The sequence below is a fragment of the Lepisosteus oculatus genome, chromosome 3 (assembly GCF_040954835.1).
Source record: "Lepisosteus oculatus isolate fLepOcu1 chromosome 3, fLepOcu1.hap2, whole genome shotgun sequence".
NCBI lineage: Eukaryota > Metazoa > Chordata > Actinopteri > Semionotiformes > Lepisosteidae > Lepisosteus > Lepisosteus oculatus.
This window is the reverse complement of record NC_090698.1, coordinates 34,807,887-34,827,511: the sequence shown is the minus strand read 5'-3', so window position 1 is coordinate 34,827,511 and position 19,625 is coordinate 34,807,887. Positions and strand designations below refer to the sequence as shown.

The following is a 19,625-nucleotide window of genomic DNA, read 5'->3' as shown; positions in this document are numbered from 1 at the left end:
TATCAGAGAAAATTGAAAAAAAAGATGGAAACACTATTGATTCTATACACTGGGTATACAGTGCCTTGCGAAAGTATTTGGCCCCCTTGAACTTTTCAACCTTTTGCCACATTTCAGGCTTCAAACATAAAGATATAATTTTTTTATTTTATGTGAAGAATCACTAACAAGTGGGACACAATTGTGAAGTGGAACGAAATCTATTGGATTTTTGAAACTTTTTTAACTAATAAAAAAATGAAAAGTGGGGCGTGCAAAATTATTCGGCCCCCTTGCGTTAATACTTTGTAGAGCCACCTTTTGCTGCGATTACAGCTGCAAGTCGCTTGGGGTATGTCTCTATCAGTTTTGCACATCGAGAGACTGAAATTCTTGCCCATTCTTCCTTGCAAAACAGCTCGAGCTCAGTGAGGTTGGATGGAGAGCGTTTGTGAACAGCAGTTTTCAGCTCTTTCCACAGATTCTCGATTGGATTCAGGTCTGGACTTTGACTTGGCCATTCAAACACCTGGATACGTTTATTTGTGAACCATTCCTTTGTAGATTTTGCTGTATGTTTGGGATCATTCTCTTGTTGGAAGATAAATCTCCGTCCCAGTTTCAGGTCTTTTGCAGACTCCAACAGGTTTTCATCCAGAATGGTCCTGTATTTGGCTGCATCCATCTTCCCCTCAATTTTAACCATCTTCCCTGTCCCTGCTGAAGAAAAGCAGGCCCAAACCATGATGCTGCCACCACCATGTTTGACAGTGGGGATGGTGTGTTGAGGGTGATGAGCTGTGTTGCTTTTACGCCAAACATATCGTTTTGCATTGTGGCCAAAAAGTTCGATTTTGGTTTCATCTGACCAGAGCACCTTCTTCCACATGTTTGGGGTGTCTCCCAGGTGGCTTGTGGCAAACTTTAGACGAGACTTTTTATGGATATCTTTGAGAAATGGCTTTCTTCTTGCCACTCTTCCATAAAGGCCAGATTTGTGCAGTGTAAGACTGATTGTTGTCCTATGGACAGACTCTCCCACCTCAGCTGTAGTTCTCTGCAGTTCATCCAGAGTGATCATGGGCCTCTTGGCTGCATCTCTGATCAGTCTTCTCCTTGTCTGAGCTGAAAGTTTAGAGGGACGGCCAGGTCTTGGTAGATTTGCAGTGGTCTGATACTCCTTCCATTTCAAGATGATCGCTTGCACAGTGCTCCTTGGGATGTTTGAAGCTTGGGAAATCTTTTTGTATCCAAATCCGGCTTTAAACTTCTCCACAACAGTATTACGGACCTGCCTGGTGTGTTCCTTGGTCTTCATGATGCTCTCTGCGCTTTCAACAGAACCTTGAGACTATCACAGAGCAGGTGCATTTATACAGAGACTTGATTACACACAGGTGGATTCTATTTATCACCATCAGTCATTTAGGACAACATTGGATCATTCAGAGATCCTAGCTGAACTTCTGGAGTGAGTTTGCTGCACTGAAAGTAAAGGGGCCGAATAATTTTGCACGCCCCACTTTTCATTTTTTTATTAGTTAAAAAAGTTTCAAAAATCCAGTAGATTTCGTTCCACTTCACAATTGTGTCCCACTTGTTGGTAATTCTTCACATAAAATAAAAAATGTATATCTTTATGTTTGAAGCCTGAAATGTGGCAAAAGGTTGAAAAGTTCAAGGGGGCCGAATACTTTCGCAAGGCACTGTATATACAACAATTTGTAGCATTTACTACTATATAAAATATATATTATCTTCTTCACTGTACGATGTGAAAGCTATTTTTTATCCATCCATACGTTTTCTAACCTCTTTATCCAATACAAGTTAATTGTGGAACTGCAGCCTTTCCTATCACAGGCACAAGAAAGGGTACACCCTGGATGGAATGTCAGTCCATCGAAGGGCAGACAGACACAAACACAAATACAAATATGCACACACTCACACCAGGGCCAAATTTCACAGAAGCCATTTAATCTACTTGGACTGTGGGATGAAACAGGAGAACCTGGCAGAAACCCACACAAACATGGGGAGAACATACAAACTCCAGTCAAATAGCACCCAGATCTGGAACTGAACCCAAAGCCCAGCACTGCAAGGCAACAATGCTAACCACTGCTACACTGTAAAGGAACAAGTAATAGGTTTATTCCATGCTGAAAAAAAGAAGAAAGAGAACACAACGTTTCGGCCGTAGAGCCTTCTTCAGGTGTGCTCACTTCAGGTTGCACACCTGAAGAAGGCTCCACGGCCGAAACGTTGTGTTCTCTTTCTTCTTTTTTTCAGCATGGAATAAACCTATTACTTGTTCCTTTGCAGCCTACGCATGCTGACGAAGCTACGCACCTGAACTACTGCTACACTGTGCTGCCCAACTATTGATAATAGTTTATTCTATTTACATTTTGAACAAGTTTGCACAAAATATGCATAATCACTTGTGGTAAATGTTAGAAAATATCCTAAAAATATACATGCAGGTAACAATAACCAAAGGCCAAACTGAAGTATTGCATTTGGAGAAAAATAGGTCTACTTTCAGAGGTCAAAGGAAAGCATACAGTGCCCTCCAGATCAATTCATACTGCCAATAAAACAGGAGTAGTAAACACATAACAATAAGAGTTACAGATTGGGCAATATGCCTTATGTTCCAAAACTAAGGGGTAAAGGGGTGTTACATTTAGGATAGTTTTTGGATGCAGGTGGGTTCTGGCGAGGGACTTAGGAAGCATGATAAGTGTTGGTGCAAAAGTGATTATTTTAAGGTGAATAAGTGACTGGTACCTAATAGGACACAATAGCACACAGGAAAAGGGAACTACAGTAGAGTGGTGCCAAAGAAAAGAAAACAACAAACAAAATGGAGCTGGCTAAGAAAGTGAGGGAAAGCTAACTTAACTACAAAAGAAAACCCAAAACATTCGGTCTTCATCGTCTTAAAACACTCTAGCTAACCTTCACTGACTACCCAAAACCATACAAGACAAAACGGCACTCACCCGTCCTAAACTAGTGTTACTAATACAGAGATCAATTACGTGTGCAGAATGTACCCAACAACCTAAACTAACCCTATACACAAAAGTTCACTCAAATACACAAGTGAACTACGAATACCAATAAGGGAAAACCAGAGTAGACAACAACAGGGTACAAAAGAACACAGAGGTTGATACAATACGTCTGGGCAAGGTAATGGCTAAATAAGAATAAACACACAAACAAAAGTATGAGGAGACGAACATAAACCAACAAACCAACAAAGCCGAAGCTATATGAATACACACACGAAGCAAAACAAACAAAAACGAAGAAGTGAAGCAGAAGCAGAAGCAATGAGAGCTGAGCTGAGCTGAGCTGAGCTGAGCTGAGCTGAGCTGAGCTGAGCTGAGCTGGACCGAAGTCAAACAAAAGGCCCCTTCATTCTGATAACCTCCAAGTTATATATTGAATAAGCTGCACTTTGACTGGCCAAAAAGCTGATTGATGATGACATCATATGGAAACAATGGTGTAATGATGGACCAATGGGGGAGGGAGAACAATCAAAGTTAGGAAGTGTGGAACATAGCAACAAAAACACAGATGGGCCACTCAATGGGATGTAACACTCATAAATAGTTTATATACAGAAAATATGAAGGTAACATTTTCATACCCCTGTACTTTGTATTATGTAAATTCTCCTTCAGTGTGCATCACACGCCTTCTCTAGTGTTTTGAGTTTCTGGCACTGTTTTTTTTTTACTACACCTACAGGCAGTATTGCTTTAGGTTTTCCAGCCCCTTTGGTTCCTGTTTATGAACTGCCTTCTTGAGTTGAACCCCAAATTATTGGTTGAGTTGAGGTATGGAGATTTAGATGGTCAAGAACATTTTGTGTACATTTTTTTGTTGATTTGGATGTATGCTTTGGATCACCATGCTGGAATTTCAAATTTCATCCGAGTTTGAGTTGCTTGGCAGAGAGAATCAGGTGTTTGACCAAAATGTCCTGGTACTGTACATGTTGGAGTTCATGATTTCCCCTTTTTGAACAAAGAGCTTGAAGAAACATACTGTAGATGCAAAACTACCCAAATAAACATGATAGACGTCCCACTATAATTCACAGTAGGAGTTAATATTTTTTTAGCAAGAGTTTGGCCTTTTTATGTGAAACATAATACTGACGAGCAAGTCCAAAACTCAGTTTTTAATTTTATGAATGATGACATTAGATTCGACTTGGTTCCACTTGCCATTCAGATGTATATGTAGATATGATATCTTGCCCTTTTATGGTTTGTTGTCAAAATAGGCTTCTTCCTTCCAAACTGCCTGTGAATGCCATATTCATGCAGGTGACGTTGAATGGTAGTTTTCAATATTTCTGAAGATGCCTTTGAAGATATTAATGTTGGAGATATCCAGTGGCTGCCTTTAGATTACTGTTGCCTTCTGATCAAGCTGTCTCACAGCCTTTTCCTAGAAAGCTTGCCAATATTGTAGACTGAGTGCACTGGTTTCCTCCCACAGTCCAAAGACATACTAGTAGTTAGCTTCTGGGAAAACTGGCCCTGGCATTAGTGTGTGAGATGGACTGGTGTACCATCTAGGGTGTGCCCATTGCTTACTGGGATAGGCTCTGGCTCCACCGTGATCCTGAAGTGGAAGAGGTAGTAAGAAAAATGGATGCATGGATGGATTACCCAAACCGTAATATTTTGTAATAGTATTATTTTTGATTATTTTTATCTGAGCTGAGATTTAATCTAGACTGCACTGTATATGGAACACTTTGGGATCCTTATTACGTATTCACTTATGACTTGGAAAACAAAAAGTTCATTAGTTACTTTAGTTACTTCATATTTATGTTTCCAGTTAGCCAGATAACTGATTTTCAAGGTGTGTAGCCATTAAGTGATGATAAATAGGGTACAGGAAATGTTGATACTCGTAGGTTCTATAGTCCTGATTTCACCTATTGTCACTAAATTTTTAGTGGCACCCTTTTCCACATTTGCCAAACAAACTTGCCTATTCGCAGACTGGGATGTAGGAGAGAAAATGTGGGCACCCATTTCCACAGCATTTTCATCTTGTGGATCTACTTCCCTCAACCTGCACTAGTCTCTGTATTAATGGTATTGTTTGGTTAACAAATAATTAATGTGTGTGTGTAGAGGTACATTATGGGTTATTCTTTAGTTTCTTTCAGGAAAGTGCTAAATGTGCATTGTGTGTAGACCTGTTATCAGAGTAATTCCTGTTTGTGACTGTGACTGTATATGCTGTATTCCAAAATAAAAAAAAACATTTTAATAACAAAAAAAAGTTCAGTAGTACCATGTTATTGGTCTAATTTTTCATGTGTCTTGTGGAAAACGGATAAGAAAATTAATTGTAAGAAAGAAACAGAAAAACTGCAAGAGTTAGTTGAGTGGGAAGGGGGTGAATACAATTTGTTATTACAGTAGTGATGCATTTTACAATAGTAATAAGATATAAAATGTAAGAAAAATGCACTCAACTAAGAATGAAAAAATGAATGCCAGTACAATACAGAGTAAATAAGGCCATTTGTGAGTATTGCATACCCCTTTGTAGGTCTTACAAAACCCAATTATTTCTAACTTTTTATACCACATTTATCAATTTACAGTTACTTGCCTTGAAGGAGTATTGTTTATGAATTGAACTTCAATGTTTACAAATTCTGCTCCCTCATTGGCAGCTTCATCCATCAGAAAAAGACATTGCACACCTCATGGAAGACACAACCAAAAAAAAAAAAGGCATCACATCTGGATTGTGTGACCTGTATTCTGGTTATTTCTCAGAATTAACAACTTCACTGAAGGTGCTTTTCCCAAAATGGAAACCACTAGCAAAATATTGCTTTACAAAAGCCTTAAAATAACTACATCAACAATGAACAAACACTAGTCTTGTTTTAGAATAATGTTATCAGATAACTTTATTAACAAGTTAAAAAAAGACAAATGAATTACAATATTTACATAGTATCCAGAAATAAATGGAAAAAAGTGTAAACAACCATTCTAGGTAATGTCACAATCCACCTTCAGGAATCTGATTTTCACAGGAAAGGCAGGATGAAGGAGCTACATTAAACTATGGTAAACTCCAATAAATGTAAGAAAAAAATTAAAAAAACAAATATATACAAGTTTCCAGTGTGTTGTTAAGGGTACTATCCGCAAAAAAGCTGCCATTTAAAAGCTTATTTTTTTATTAGTCTTTCACTAAAAAAGGCAGATGCCATCTTTAAGCAAGGAACTGTATGTTTACAGTAAAGTAGGCTGGGAAACAAAAGTATTTTCACACCTTAATACCGAAAATAATAAACTTTTTACTAAGTAGTACAGGAACTGTGAAGAGATAAGAGAAATGCAAATCTCCAGTAATGTATTTTTATATTTTTTATAACAACGGCTGGTAATAACAAAAAAGGGCAGCGTATCCATTCCGAAACACCACAGTTTAGTACACATGACAAGTACAGTAGCTTGTTTTCTAAACACGACTTGATATAGCATGCGGAATTCCCAAAACATTGTCTCACGGCACCTGGGCATACATGATAGCAGCACTGATTTGTTGCTCAAGAAAGAGAGCAAAGGAAGTCAACTACAGGCCATTTTATCCTGGACCTGAGAGTTCTGGTAATGAGAACAGAATTTACTGTCTAAATGTTTTCTTTATGGCTCCAACTCTTATTTGTCCTGGTCGGTAAGGGAAAAAAATATTTTAATCATACGCCAACATATATATCAGCAACATCTATTATTTTCTAATAAGGCTTTAGGGCATTGAGCAGCAGGGTCTAGTGAATACAGATCCGGCTCACTTCTATTAGATCAGTCTCATTAAAGTTTAACAAACATCAACAAGACAAGAATTTCCTTTAGCAAAGATTTCTGTTAAAAATATTAAAATGCATCACACAAGTTATTACATTTTCTACAACACACCAGTTATGTTTTTTTTTAATTTCTTACTAGAGAAACCACTCTTTTCACACTGTCTCGCACAACAGCAGATCCATGGGAGGAAAGTTAGGATTCTTGCTTTAGTTTGGACTTTATCATAGCAGTCTATTAAATGCTTCGGCTGCTCACGAGGATAAGGAGATATAAAGTGCACTTTAGATTTCACCAAAGTGCGTCACTGCACGATTCAGTAATACAGGAAAAACACTGAACTGATGCAAATAGAGTTCTTTAGTTTATGAGGTACTATGAGTATAATGAATATCATATTCTAAAGTGAGCAGCTATTTTAACACTTATTTTAAATAATGATGAAACAAAGTTTATATAGCATGAATTCCAATCAGAACCAGCTATTTTTGGAATTCTGCTCAGGGTAAAATTCAAGGCCTGTGTTTCAAAGAAATCAATTTCTAACAGAGAAAACAATTTTATTGAAAGAGAACTGCAAGAAAGGAAAGATAAGAGACAACAGCTCAGTATTAGTTACTATTTTAACATGCTAACCAGGGCATAACTGATGGTTCAGCAATATGAGTTATCTTTAATAAATTACAAAGAGCAGGGAATTCCTAGCTACATCTGTAAAGACAGACAAACCTGGATTAGTATAGCGATCTGTTACAAAATATGGGGACAAGATTTAAAATTATAAAACTATATATATTCATACAAAAGAAAACAACCACTCCTATAGCTAATTTGCTACAGGAAATTAACACTGAAGGCTAAATGTAAACCCTGTAATTGCGCATCATTCAGGTCAAATCAACACAGGAACCATTCCTACAGCAAAATAAAAAAACATGCACAGTGTTGAATCACTGTCATTGTCAACAAGCAGAAGCAATACAATCCTTTAACACAAAATAGAGAAACACAGATTTAGCAAAAATTAGCTGTGTATGAACACTTGGAAGTATAAATACTAGGGGAAATAAGGCTTCACTGTACCCCATACTTATTCATGATTCATGAATATTCCAAGGGTATTAAAGTGAAAATGAACTTTTACTTTGTTACTACAAAAGATTTGACCTTAATGATAAAATTACAGTACCATTCACTATTGGTTACCAATATATTAGCATCTGTCCTATGGACCATGTCACTCATTTTAAGGTTGTGTGATTAAAAAAATGCTAAAAGTACAAGTAAGATGTAACACAGTTAAGAACGTCCAATGAATAACACCCAAAATGGTTACCCAATATTGTTCCAAAGATTTTAAAAAAAGTTTGAAAAGCAGCCTTTTTTCTAGTTTCCCCAATGTTTTTCAAGTAAATATCAACGCTACAACACAATGTTTCCTCTTAAGTATTATTTTTGGTCTCTGGCTTCTCTCTTTCCTGCTCCTTTTCTGTATAAACTTTTGCCAGCTCAGGTCGGTAACATCTTTCCATCTCTACAGGATCTCTGGAGTGGTTGTCTTCTTTATCTTCCAGTTTGGCCAGTGTTGGTCCTGTGTCTTTACATGTTGCTTCTATTGCTTGGATAATGCTAGGGTCTCTCCCGCTACTGCCCATAGTCCTGAAAAGAAAGAACACAAAAATTAAAAATCTATAAGAAATTACCTACAAATACCAATAACATAACCAAACTAGGAATTTTGAAAACTTGTGTTACATATGCAATGGATACATCTTAAAAAATAACCAAACATAACTGTTTCTGCTTTGATTATTTAACAACAAAACTGGAAATACCTCTTCAAGAGTGGGCTTTTACTAACTTTCCACTCTGAAAGAAGAGCTGAAGCACTGTTACAGAGGACTTACATGCCATGTCTTAGCACGTGGCGCTCCCACTCTACACTGTGTGTGAATGTGCGGCCACAGAATTCACAAGGAAAGCGCTTCTCGCTGCACACCGAAAAACTACTTCCTGGGGAACCCGGTGCCTCTGAAAAATAAACCCAGAATTAAACAAAAAAACAAAAAAAGACTAGGAACTTTGCTACATAATATTTCATGCCTTTCATTACCTATCTCATGCCTTTAACCCACTTATCTTTTAACATACCACAAGCAACACAGCCCTGTACTGGTGGGTCAGTGCTGACTGAAGTAAAGGGAAGGGATGAATCCCTTTTATAATTTTTTTTTAGAATTAACTGAAGACCATATGAGTCCATAGAAGTACTGTACATAATTATTACATTATTACAAATATTATGCTTAATTCTATAAAATATATTAATATATAAAATTTGGTAATTCTTCCTTTATAGGAAGACATGGAATAAATAACATTTTATAGATTACACCTGCAACCAAGTTTTGCAAATTGTGCACAAGTCTTGTCTTCATTATGTTTACTCTCGTATTTACCCATTTTCAATCACTGTGTTCCGAGTTGTGCTCAATTGAATTTAGATCTAGGCTTCAATTGAAGAAAAAAAGGCACTTTTATGGTTATCATGTATGTAGTGCTTTGGAGGTTGGACAGGAGACACAATCTGTGCAATTTGTGTTTTGGATTCAATCTTGACATGATCTAAGGTAGAGTGTTAAAGAGCTTTCCTGTGAACAAAAGAACTGGTAATATGCTTTTAAATGGAATTTGTTAAGTATTGGTTTATACTGGTGACCGGTTATTTAACATAACATAACTTAACTTTATTAGCCCTATACAATTTCTGGCATGAGGAATTCTTTTTTTCGCATACCCCAACTTGCTCTCCATGAGACACATAGACACACAGACAGGGAGAGAAGCCTGGGGTCAGAGCGCAAGGTCAGCTATTGTACAGCGTCCCTGGAGCAGCTGGGGTTAAGGGCCTTGCTCAGGGGCCCAACGAAGTATGATTCCTCTGCCGGCAACCTTCCAGCCACAGGCGCAGATCCTTAGCCACAAAACCTCTTGTGTATGGTGTAACCCTCTGACAGACAAAACTATTCAGGTGATGCAGGCAAGCAAGTTATATCCTAACAGCACTTATAACTGCACCTTCAAAGCAACATGACAGGTTTTTATACTAAGAGTTGCAGTGAAGATATACAGTGCCTTGCGAAAGTATTCGGCCCCCTTGAACTTTTCAACCTTTTGCCACATTTCAGGCTTCAAACATAAAGATATAAATTTTTTACTTTATGTGAAGAATCACCAACAAGTGGGACACAATTGTGAAGTGGAACGAAATCTATTGGATTTTTGAAACTTTTTTAACTAATAAAAAAATGAAAAGTGGGGCGTGCAAAATTATTCGGCCCCTTTACTTTCAGTGCAGCAAACTCACTCCAGAAGTTCAGCGAGGATCTCTGAATGATCCAATGTTGTCCTAAATGACTGATGGTGATAAATAGAATCCACCGGTGTGTAATCAAGTCTCTGTATAAATGCACCTGCTCTGTGATAGTCTCAAGGTTCTGTTGAAAGCGCAGAGAGCATCATGAAGACCAAGGAACACACCAGGCAGGTCCGTAATACTGTTGTGGAGAAGTTTAAAGCCGGATTTGGATACAAAAAGATTTCCCAAGCTTCAAACATCCCAAGGAGCACTGTGCAAGCGATCATCTTGAAATGGAAGGAGTATCAGACCACTGCAAATCTACCAAGACCTGGCCGTCCCTCTAAACTTTCAGCTCAGACAAGGAGAAAACTGATCAGAGATGCAGCCAAGAGGCCCATGATCACTCTGGATGAACTGCAGAGAACTACAGCTGAGGTGGGAGAGTCTGTCCATAGGACAACAATCAGTCTTACACTGCACAAATCTGGCCTTTATAGAAGAGTGGCAAGAAGAAAGCCATTTCTCAAAGATATCCATAAAAAGTCTCGTCTAAAGTTTGCCACAAGCCACCTGGGAGACACCCCAAACATGTGGAAGAAGGTGCTCTGGTCAGATGAAACCAAAATCGAACTTTTTGGCCACAATGCAAAACGATATGTTTGGCGTAAAAGCAACACAGCTCATCACCCTCAACACACCATCCCCACTGTCAAACATGGTGGTGGCAGCATCATGGTTTGGGCCTGCTTTTCTTCAGCAGGGACAGGGAAGATGGTTAAAATTGAGGGGAAGATGGATGCAGCCAAATACAGGACCATTCTGGATGAAAACCTGTTGGAGTCTGCAAAAGACCTGAAACTGGGACGGAGATTTATCTTCCAACAAGAGAATGATCCCAAACATACAGCAAAATCTACAAAGGAATGGTTCACAAATAAACGTATCCAGGTGTTTGAATGGCCAAGTCAAAGTCCAGACCTGAATCCAATCGAGAATCTGTGGAAAGAGCTGAAAACTGCTGTTCACAAACGCTCTCCATCCAACCTCACTGAGCTCGAGCTGTTTTGCAAGGAAGAATGGGCAAGAATTTCAGTCTCTCGATGTGCAAAACTGATAGAGACATACCCCAAGCGACTTGCAGCTGTAATCGCAGCAAAAGGTGGCTCTACAAAGTATTAACGCAAGGGGGCCAAATAATTTTGCACGCCCCACTTTTCATTTTTTTATTGGTTAAAAAAGTTTCAAAAATCCAATAGATTTCGTTCCACTTCACAATTGTGTCCCACTTGTTGGTGATTCTTCACATAAAATAAAAAATTTAAATCTTTATGTTTGAAGCCTGAAATGTGGCAAAAGGTTGAAAAGTTCAAGGGGGCCGAATACTTTCGCAAGGCACTGTAAATCAATTGCAAATTAAATAGAAAGTGAAAATATATGTTCTTTAGAGAGGCAGAGGTTATAAGCAGACTGTGTTAATGCAGGAACCCTGCACTTCATGTATTCATGAATCCTTCATGAATTAACTTCATGTATGGATTGAGAAAACGTAAGAGCAAGGTGTCTTTCTGCAATCTAAATCATTTTTTACAGCTTTTAAAGTCACGCAATGTTTGAGTTAGGCAGGAACACGTCATTGTATCTTATTTTTTATTTCATTTTTTTAAAATAAATATAAGGTAACCAGCAATGAAATGTCCTGAGTCGTTGTGTAAGCTGTAAGTACTTCTTAATTAAACATTTGAAACACTTTAATTTTGTAAATGCAACACGCATTCCATACAGAAATAAAATATTTTTTTCTACAGGTGTTAAGCAGATTAACAGGTTGCTGACAAAATAGCGCTCCGTCCACCACTGCCTGGTATAACTTTAAACAAACAGGAAAAAGAGCATTTTCGGGGAGCAATTACATTGTGTTTATGTAGAATAAGTGATTCGATTTATGAGCAATCTAATTTCTTATTCATTTAAACAGTGACATTTCAGCTGCAAAAGATCACACCAGAGACAGCACTATCTCTGCTTGTCATAGATGTTCAGGAAAGGGTGAATGAAAGAAGTCATGACAAGTGCAATAATTTGATCAATGTGATCAATGACAACAGTTGTAGGACAAAAGAAACAAAAGATAGAGAAAACTTAAGCTTTTTAAGGCTAAAACTAAAATTCAGTCTACAAATTAATGCAAATGAAAATTTAGGACATTAAAGTGCTAGAGCTGTAAATAAATGTAAAAATACACATGAGCAAAAAGTTTTAGAAATGGAGTGTTACTGAAATAAGCAAACAGAAAAAAGCCGTGACTAGACATAGTAAAGAAGAGGGATGCAGGAACACTTGCAAAAGCTAAGATGTACAAAATAAATCACAGAAAGGTGTGTGTTACAAAAGAACATGCAAACATGAAATAGATTTGGCAGAGAGTGAGGGGCTTGAATAATCAGGTGGATTTCAGAGTAAGAACGTTTGATGGGATAGAGTCAGAAAATTAGCACACATAAAAAACTAATTCTGTCAGAGAGCCTTATATGAATTAATAGCAAACATGGTTTCATGGAGGGTTTCTCAGATGGTTGGGCTTTCAGATAGATTGCCAGGCAAAAGGATTTGTAAATATAATTTGTTAAAGCAAGTCAGTTTTTTGCAATGCATAAAAGAAATTTTTCAAAAATTAACCTTTGTCAAAAATGAAACCACTAAATAAAGACATATATATATATAGAAATCTAGAGATTTTTATATTCAATGTTGGTAGCAGGATGAACTAACAGGTTGAGCTAAATGTATATTTTGTTGAAGAGTTGCTGCAAGATGTTAACAGCAGAAATAGGTATTTAGAAATCACTCATTTTAAGAATAAAATTTTCAGAATAATTATAAATCTAGCCGGATAGAGAAAGTTCAGAAAATAGGTAGTTAGACTGATCACATTAGGATGCAAAGCCATTTAGCAAAGAAGGTGTGAGAAGAGTGAAAAACTAGTATAATTTAGATCTTTTTTTTTCTGAACCAGGGAAAATCTGATCATGTTTCTCCATAACAATAATAAAAAACTTTATTTTATATGGCACCTTTAAAAGTAGCATCTCAAAGCAATAAAGTAGGGTGTAAAAACAGCTAGAAGACCAGAGTCAGATGAACAAAGCTTGCAAGGTGGGAAGTAGACAGATAATAAGCCAGATAGGTACTGAATGAGGATGAGGATTTTGAAGTTGACTCGAAACCTGATAGGAAGCCAGTGCAAGGACTTGAAGACAGGCATAATGCAACCCGATCAGGATTCTGGCTGTCAAATTCTGAACATATTGGAGATTGCTCAGTGTGGATTTAATTACCCCAGTGAACAGGATGTGCATTTATTAATTCTAGAAAAAAAAACTTTCTTGATTTCTCTAGTTCCTAGTTTCTCCAATTCCCTTTAAAATAAACTATTATTCCACAATGTGGAGTACTACATAGCTGGTATTTACATATGATATTTTGTGATTTAAACAAATTAACACAAGCAGTTTTTGAGGATTTAAGTGTTGCACCATTTAACCAATGCACCACAAGTGCCCCTGTCGGTCATTTTGGCCAGCAAAATCAAGTACCGCGGGACACTGCAGTGAACTGTGGGTAATTTTGCGCAGTACAAGGTTGTACTGTGCATTTTGAATGGCTGCATCTGTACACTTTACGAGTCCCCTGAATTGTCACCTTCCTAGAGCTGATAGTTCTCATAGCAAGAAAAGGGGTTGGAATGAGTCAACCAGGACAATCTCTGCTACTAGCGACATAATAACCTCCCAGGAACTTTAAACTTTTATATCCTTCAGAGGCACAAAACCTCTCTTAAAACGTCTGTGAAGCATTAAATATGGTGCTTGAAGGTGGGCAGATCAGTAGACTGCCTGCATTTCTATTTATCCAGCATTTTAAAAAAAATCTGGTTAAACTCCTCCTCCCTAGAGCACTGTATATCAATACAATTAAAGCACGGAAAGAAAATATCAAAACACCTGTTCATGATAACACGCATTCTAAAATTGTTACCAAAGTATTAGAATACAAAACACTGGCAATGACCTGAGCACGCTCTGCTACATGTTCACTTCTATAGGTGTGCATAAATATTTTTCACAGCTAATGCATTTCTGTCACAAAGTTTATATGAAGTTATACTAATGATTTCAAAACTACTTTGTGAAGTATGAAGTTTGGTTCTGTGATATGCAAATATAACTAATTTTCTATTTGGAAATGCTAAAAATGGGGTTTAAAAAACATTTCAGCTACTGTATTACTGGAGACCAGCCCTTGTAAAGGCCTTGTAAACTCAACTAATCTCAGTTTGAACACATTTTGTAATGGCTGTTTATGACAAACCTTTTGTCTCAGTTTTTTCATTTTCTTCTTCATCCTCATTTTCCTCATCTCCTTCTTCGTCATCCTCTTCCTCCTCCGTGCTGCTCATGCTCTCTGTCTTATCTTTCATGGTCTCCAGCTGGTCCAAGTTCACTCGTCCCACCAGTTCAAAGTTTCGGCTTACCTTTAGGATATAACAAGTGTGTGAAACATTAAAAATAAAAAGGATGAAGAGGAATTCACTTTATCAGACAGTGATGATGATCTTGGATTCCTCAAGAAACAACTTGACAAGTTGTCTAGTTTCAAATGGATGTAAACAATTTAGCATTTCTAAAATTTGCCCTTAATTCAATTGGAGAAGATTCCTCACTTCTCGATCTGATCTGTTGTGTAGTGGGGCTGCTAGTGCAAAATGGCCACCACATTTCACCAAGGTGAGTATTATGTTTCAGTGGTTGATAAAGTGTGTCGCCTCCTATAAGTGAAGTGCTTTAGGATCCTTTGTGATAAAAATTGTTAGCATTGGGTGAATTTCATGATATTGGGCAGGGGGTACTATAAAATAACTTGCAAACTTTTTTATTGATAATAAAAATCATATGCCATAACTTCATTCCTTTGTTGTACCAGTACTGAATCTTGATAAAACAAAATGTTCCACTTGAAGTAAGAACTGTGTTGAATCATACAATTAGGAACTAATTACGATGATTTTAATTGTGAATGAATTGAGGAAAATAAAATAACAAATATGAAAAATGAATTACATTAAAAAGCATTTACATTAAAATATATGACTTACATTAAAAAGCATTTAGTTATATGAATCTTTGTACAGTGCATTCACCTATACACAGAAACTAAAAGCTGAGATTGGCACTTGGGAGAAGGAGTCCTCTGTATAAAACACAAGTGAGAAAAAGAATAGACTGCTGGCAAAAAAAAAACAGTACAACAATTCTTATAGTAAGTCAAATGTAATTTGGAGAATCTACCGCAGAAAATGAAAGAACTGATAAAAAACTCTGGCTGTGTATGTGTACATGGTGTACATCAAAACAACAGGTGGAAAAGACCACTATCTTTTAAACAACTGTACAATAACAATACTGTTAACCCTAACTCCAATAATTACTCTTTTTTTTTTAATCCATCTAAATTCATGCCAGACAATGCCAGTTACATAGCCAAAGCATACTGTGACATTTGGTTGTTATATATAATACTCATATAGTAGCCTTTGGGAATAACATATTGGTAAATGGTTTCACAAAGCTCATACTTATTTTAACTAACTTTTACTTTTGCTTTTCAAAATAATTCTAAAAGGGTAAAGGAGGCAGAACGGAAATGTGTATTACTCAAAGTGTGCCTGTGGGGCTGAAAGCAGTGTGCAATGTTGTCTCCCCGCACACACCGATTAATTTTAAGAATAATTAATTTTCTAGAAAAAGAGTTAATTTAAGCAGAAGAGTCACATAGCACATTGATGTCAAGAAAGACAGAAAACTGTGTACAGATTAAAAAGACTTCTACAAGATCAAAACAATTTATGCCACTAGTAATGAAACATGTTTTAGTCTAACTACTCCAACCATTTTCAGTGCTGCAGTCAATCTTGCAGATACCTACCTTGTGTTCATCACGCAGGTGGTTCTCCAGCTCCTCCCGCTGCTTGCTGTCATAGTAGCAGAGCTGGCACTTGTAGGGCTTCAGTTCATTATGCTTCTCAATATGCTGCTGTAAGCTTTCGTCACTGGAGCAAGTGAAGGTGCACTTGTCACAACGAAACACGATGCCCTGCAAGTGCCTGGACAGCTTAGATCGGCAGACCTCAATTGGCACTACTCGCTCCTCTGTACGGAGGAACAAAGGCAGGTAATTCACAAGATCATGTCACAGTCTGCCAAGTCTTGCTACATTTTGAATAACCTAAGAACATCAGGTTGTTGCACCATCTTAGGCAGAGTGCCAAAGTTTTTCTTGCCGTGCTTATTCCATTTACTTTTTTGATTAGCTTTGCAGGTTGATTTCCCAGTAGTGCATTAAACTGGAAAATGTATAATGTTGCTAATAAAAACATCTGTCTTGCTGATCTTACTCATGAAGGTTAAGATAAATCAAGATAATCATTAAAGAAAAAACAAACACTATCAATTACTATCAAGACATGGTCTTAGACCAGATGTGGGCACATTTTTTTGGCCCAAGGGCCACATAAAATTTTGAAACTGTATAGGGGGCAACTTCAGGCTACTGTTACAGATAGCTTATGCTCTATATAAGTTTAAAATCCAACATAAGCTAATTAGTTCAAGGTTAATGATAACCTGAGAGAAAAAAAATGAAAATTGAATAAATAAAAAACTTGACGTTCAATTCACAAGCCAAGTCTTCACCGATTACCTCGACCTGCGTAATAAACTTATTTTCTCAAATTTGCTCTTACTCTCTGGACAAAGGATATCTGCGGTTTCTATCATACACTCCTTCAAAAGCTCCCCTTCAGAGAGTGGCTTGTTTTTTTAGCAATTTTATACGTAGGCAGGCAGCCTGCCTTTGTTAGGCTGGGTTTTCAGCACTTGCGGTTATCAAATTATCAAAAGAAAAGAGATGCATGTTGTGCGGAAAAATAAATTTTGCAGCGCCAGTAAACTAGCGGCTAGTTTGGAAGCTCTTTCAGCCCGCTCCTCGCATGACAGATTGCTAGCATAGCTATCATGTTTGGCAGAAAAATGCCAACTGAGATTGTATTTGTTGAACACTGTGACACTTTCCTTAAAAATTAAACATACAGCCTTTGTTCCAACCTCTGTGAAAAAGTATTTTGCAGTCAATTCTTTGTTGAACACTCTACATTCACTGTCAACTTTCTGCTTCTTCAATCCACTCATTTTGGTGCAGGTTCCCTCACAGTACGATGGACCCACTCTGACTGGTGAATCAAATTGGTAAAGCAGGGATTCCCAAACTTTTTTGGGTCCATACCTCCCTTGACCTGTCAAATTTTCCACATGCCTTCCCTGCATCAAAAATACATTCTATGGCAGTGCAATACTTTACAAGGTGATTATACATTTTATAGTAAACATCTTTGTAAATTGCAAATAAAATGACTTAGAAAAAGTAAAAATGTAACATTAATGTTTTTTAAAAAAGGGGGGAGACAAATAATAATGTAATAAATTATATTAACATAATTCACCAAAAAAAGTATTTTTGAAATGGCAAGGTGCATCTCCTTCTCAACAACGACTCTTGATCTGAACTTGGATTTGATTACCACAAGTGCTGAAAACCCAGCCTCATAAAGGCAGGAAATTGCAAAGGGAAGCAGAATTCACAGAGCTCTGTTGCTTATTCCTTGGTACTCCAATAGTATGAGGTTTTTTGCATTGTGCTGTTCGGTACGCAACTTTGTATGATGAAAGAAATTTAATGGGGACTGTAGTTAGGTTAGAAAAAGCAGCTTTCTGTTCATTCATTTAACTTGCGCGAAAAATACTCACAAGGCCTACTTATCAAACTACTGTGAACAGTTTCCAAATGACGTTTCAATTTATTGGGGAGAATGCTCTCAGCAGCCCACTTCAAGGTAGGCAACACACTGAGGACATTCTTCAGTGCCCACATTTGTGCATGTGAAACCGAAATTCAAGAAACTGTCATCATTAGTTCTGTATTTGCGTTTCCGTTTCTCTTTAGAACTACACTCTGTGTCCTTGACGTATTTTACTCGTATTTAAAAACCTCTCAATTGCGATTGTGTAAAAAAAAACTCACAAAATGACCAGCTGCGGTCAACTAGTACGCTGCTTACAGACTGCCAACTCTCGTGGCCAGTGTCATGTGACACAATCTAGTACTTTCAAATCCACTAGGTAGCACACGACTCATACATCCTGTGTGCACGAACAGCGCGTTTTGCTTGTAATACAATTTTTCTTTGACTGGCGATACCTGAGATGCACCTGACCGACAAAGGTGCCTCCTCAAGGTGGCGCGATGCACAGTTTGGAATCACTGTGGTAAAGTGTTTGTGTGCCATCTAACGGCACGAATAACGAAATGTAAGAAAAAACAGCACCAAACAAAGTGGAATATGGCGAATATTGACTCATTAATTTTTTACCTCAAGAGCCGTATTTTGCCCACAGATGTCTTAGACATTAACAACAAAAGTACCGTAGGACACCTACCCCTGTGAAGGACAATATGATCAATCATATTGCTCTTGTATTTGGTGTGGTAGAGGCAGAGAGGACAGCGCAGGTCTTTGGGCCCCTCTTCTGGGGCTGTGGCATGTCCAGCTTCCACATGCATTGTGAAAGCAGACCTGAAAGAAAGATCCATAGCCCTTCTTTAAAAACCTGACAAAGAATTTAGACTAAATAATCAGGATGGGTGTTTAAGAAAATTATAGTAAATTACATTTGAGGTGTGGAACTGTGAAAGCAAGTTTAAGAATTAGAAGAAAGGGCCCAAAAACACTAATGTGGAGATATTATAAATACACATATAAATATAAATATAAATAAGATCACAGAATTAAAGAGCATTTGAAATGCTATAGAGTTTTAGCAATGTATATATGTAAACATTTTCAAAGAAGAACAAATCCAGAATGAAACTTTTCAGTGTCGGGACCTAAAGCTTTGAAGATATAGCGCTTTAAGCAGATATTAAGTTAACTGAAGGTCAATTTTATTAAAAAAAGGTGTAACAGGTCAATAATTTGTACTGTGAAGTCAAGAAAATGTCTTACTTGTAGCAGGTAAAGAATGAACAGTCTTTGCACTTGAAGAGCTTTTTCCCGCCATGTCGGTCACGGTAGTGCCGCCGGAGGCTCTGCATGTATCCAGAAGTGAACTCGCAGAACTCACAGGTCAGAAGGCCCTCAGCTTTCACTTCTGAGGTGGTACTGGGCAGAGGGGTGGGGCTAGCACTACTGTTGCTGCGGGCAGCCAACTGATAGTGGCTGAGCTGCTGCTGTACATCAGGAGGTTCTGAATAGGAAGAATCTACAGGAATAAAAGTCAGAATGGATAGGGAAA

General features: G+C 37.6%; 1 protein-coding gene across 3 annotated transcripts in view; it reads right to left on the bottom strand.

Annotated features, from left to right (window-relative positions):
• Window positions 1–5,924: 5,924 nt before the first annotated feature.
• The window catches only part of znf462 (zinc finger protein 462), a 96,733-nt gene continuing 83,032 nt past the window's right edge, over window positions 5,925–19,625 (bottom strand). For all 3 annotated transcript variants that reach the window (XM_015337355.2, XM_006627049.3, XM_015337362.2), the window contains exons 8-13: window positions 19,337–19,592; window positions 18,771–18,907; window positions 16,204–16,427; window positions 14,590–14,752; window positions 8,768–8,891; window positions 5,925–8,519 (exon numbers count right to left, since the gene is read on the bottom strand). In XM_015337355.2, the coding sequence (XP_015192841.2) occupies window positions 8,303–8,519; window positions 8,768–8,891; window positions 14,590–14,752; window positions 16,204–16,427; window positions 18,771–18,907; window positions 19,337–19,592 (1,121 nt within the window). In that variant the 3' untranslated portion in view covers window positions 5,925–8,302. The remainder of the gene's footprint in view (window positions 8,520–8,767; window positions 8,892–14,589; window positions 14,753–16,203; window positions 16,428–18,770; window positions 18,908–19,336; window positions 19,593–19,625) is intronic.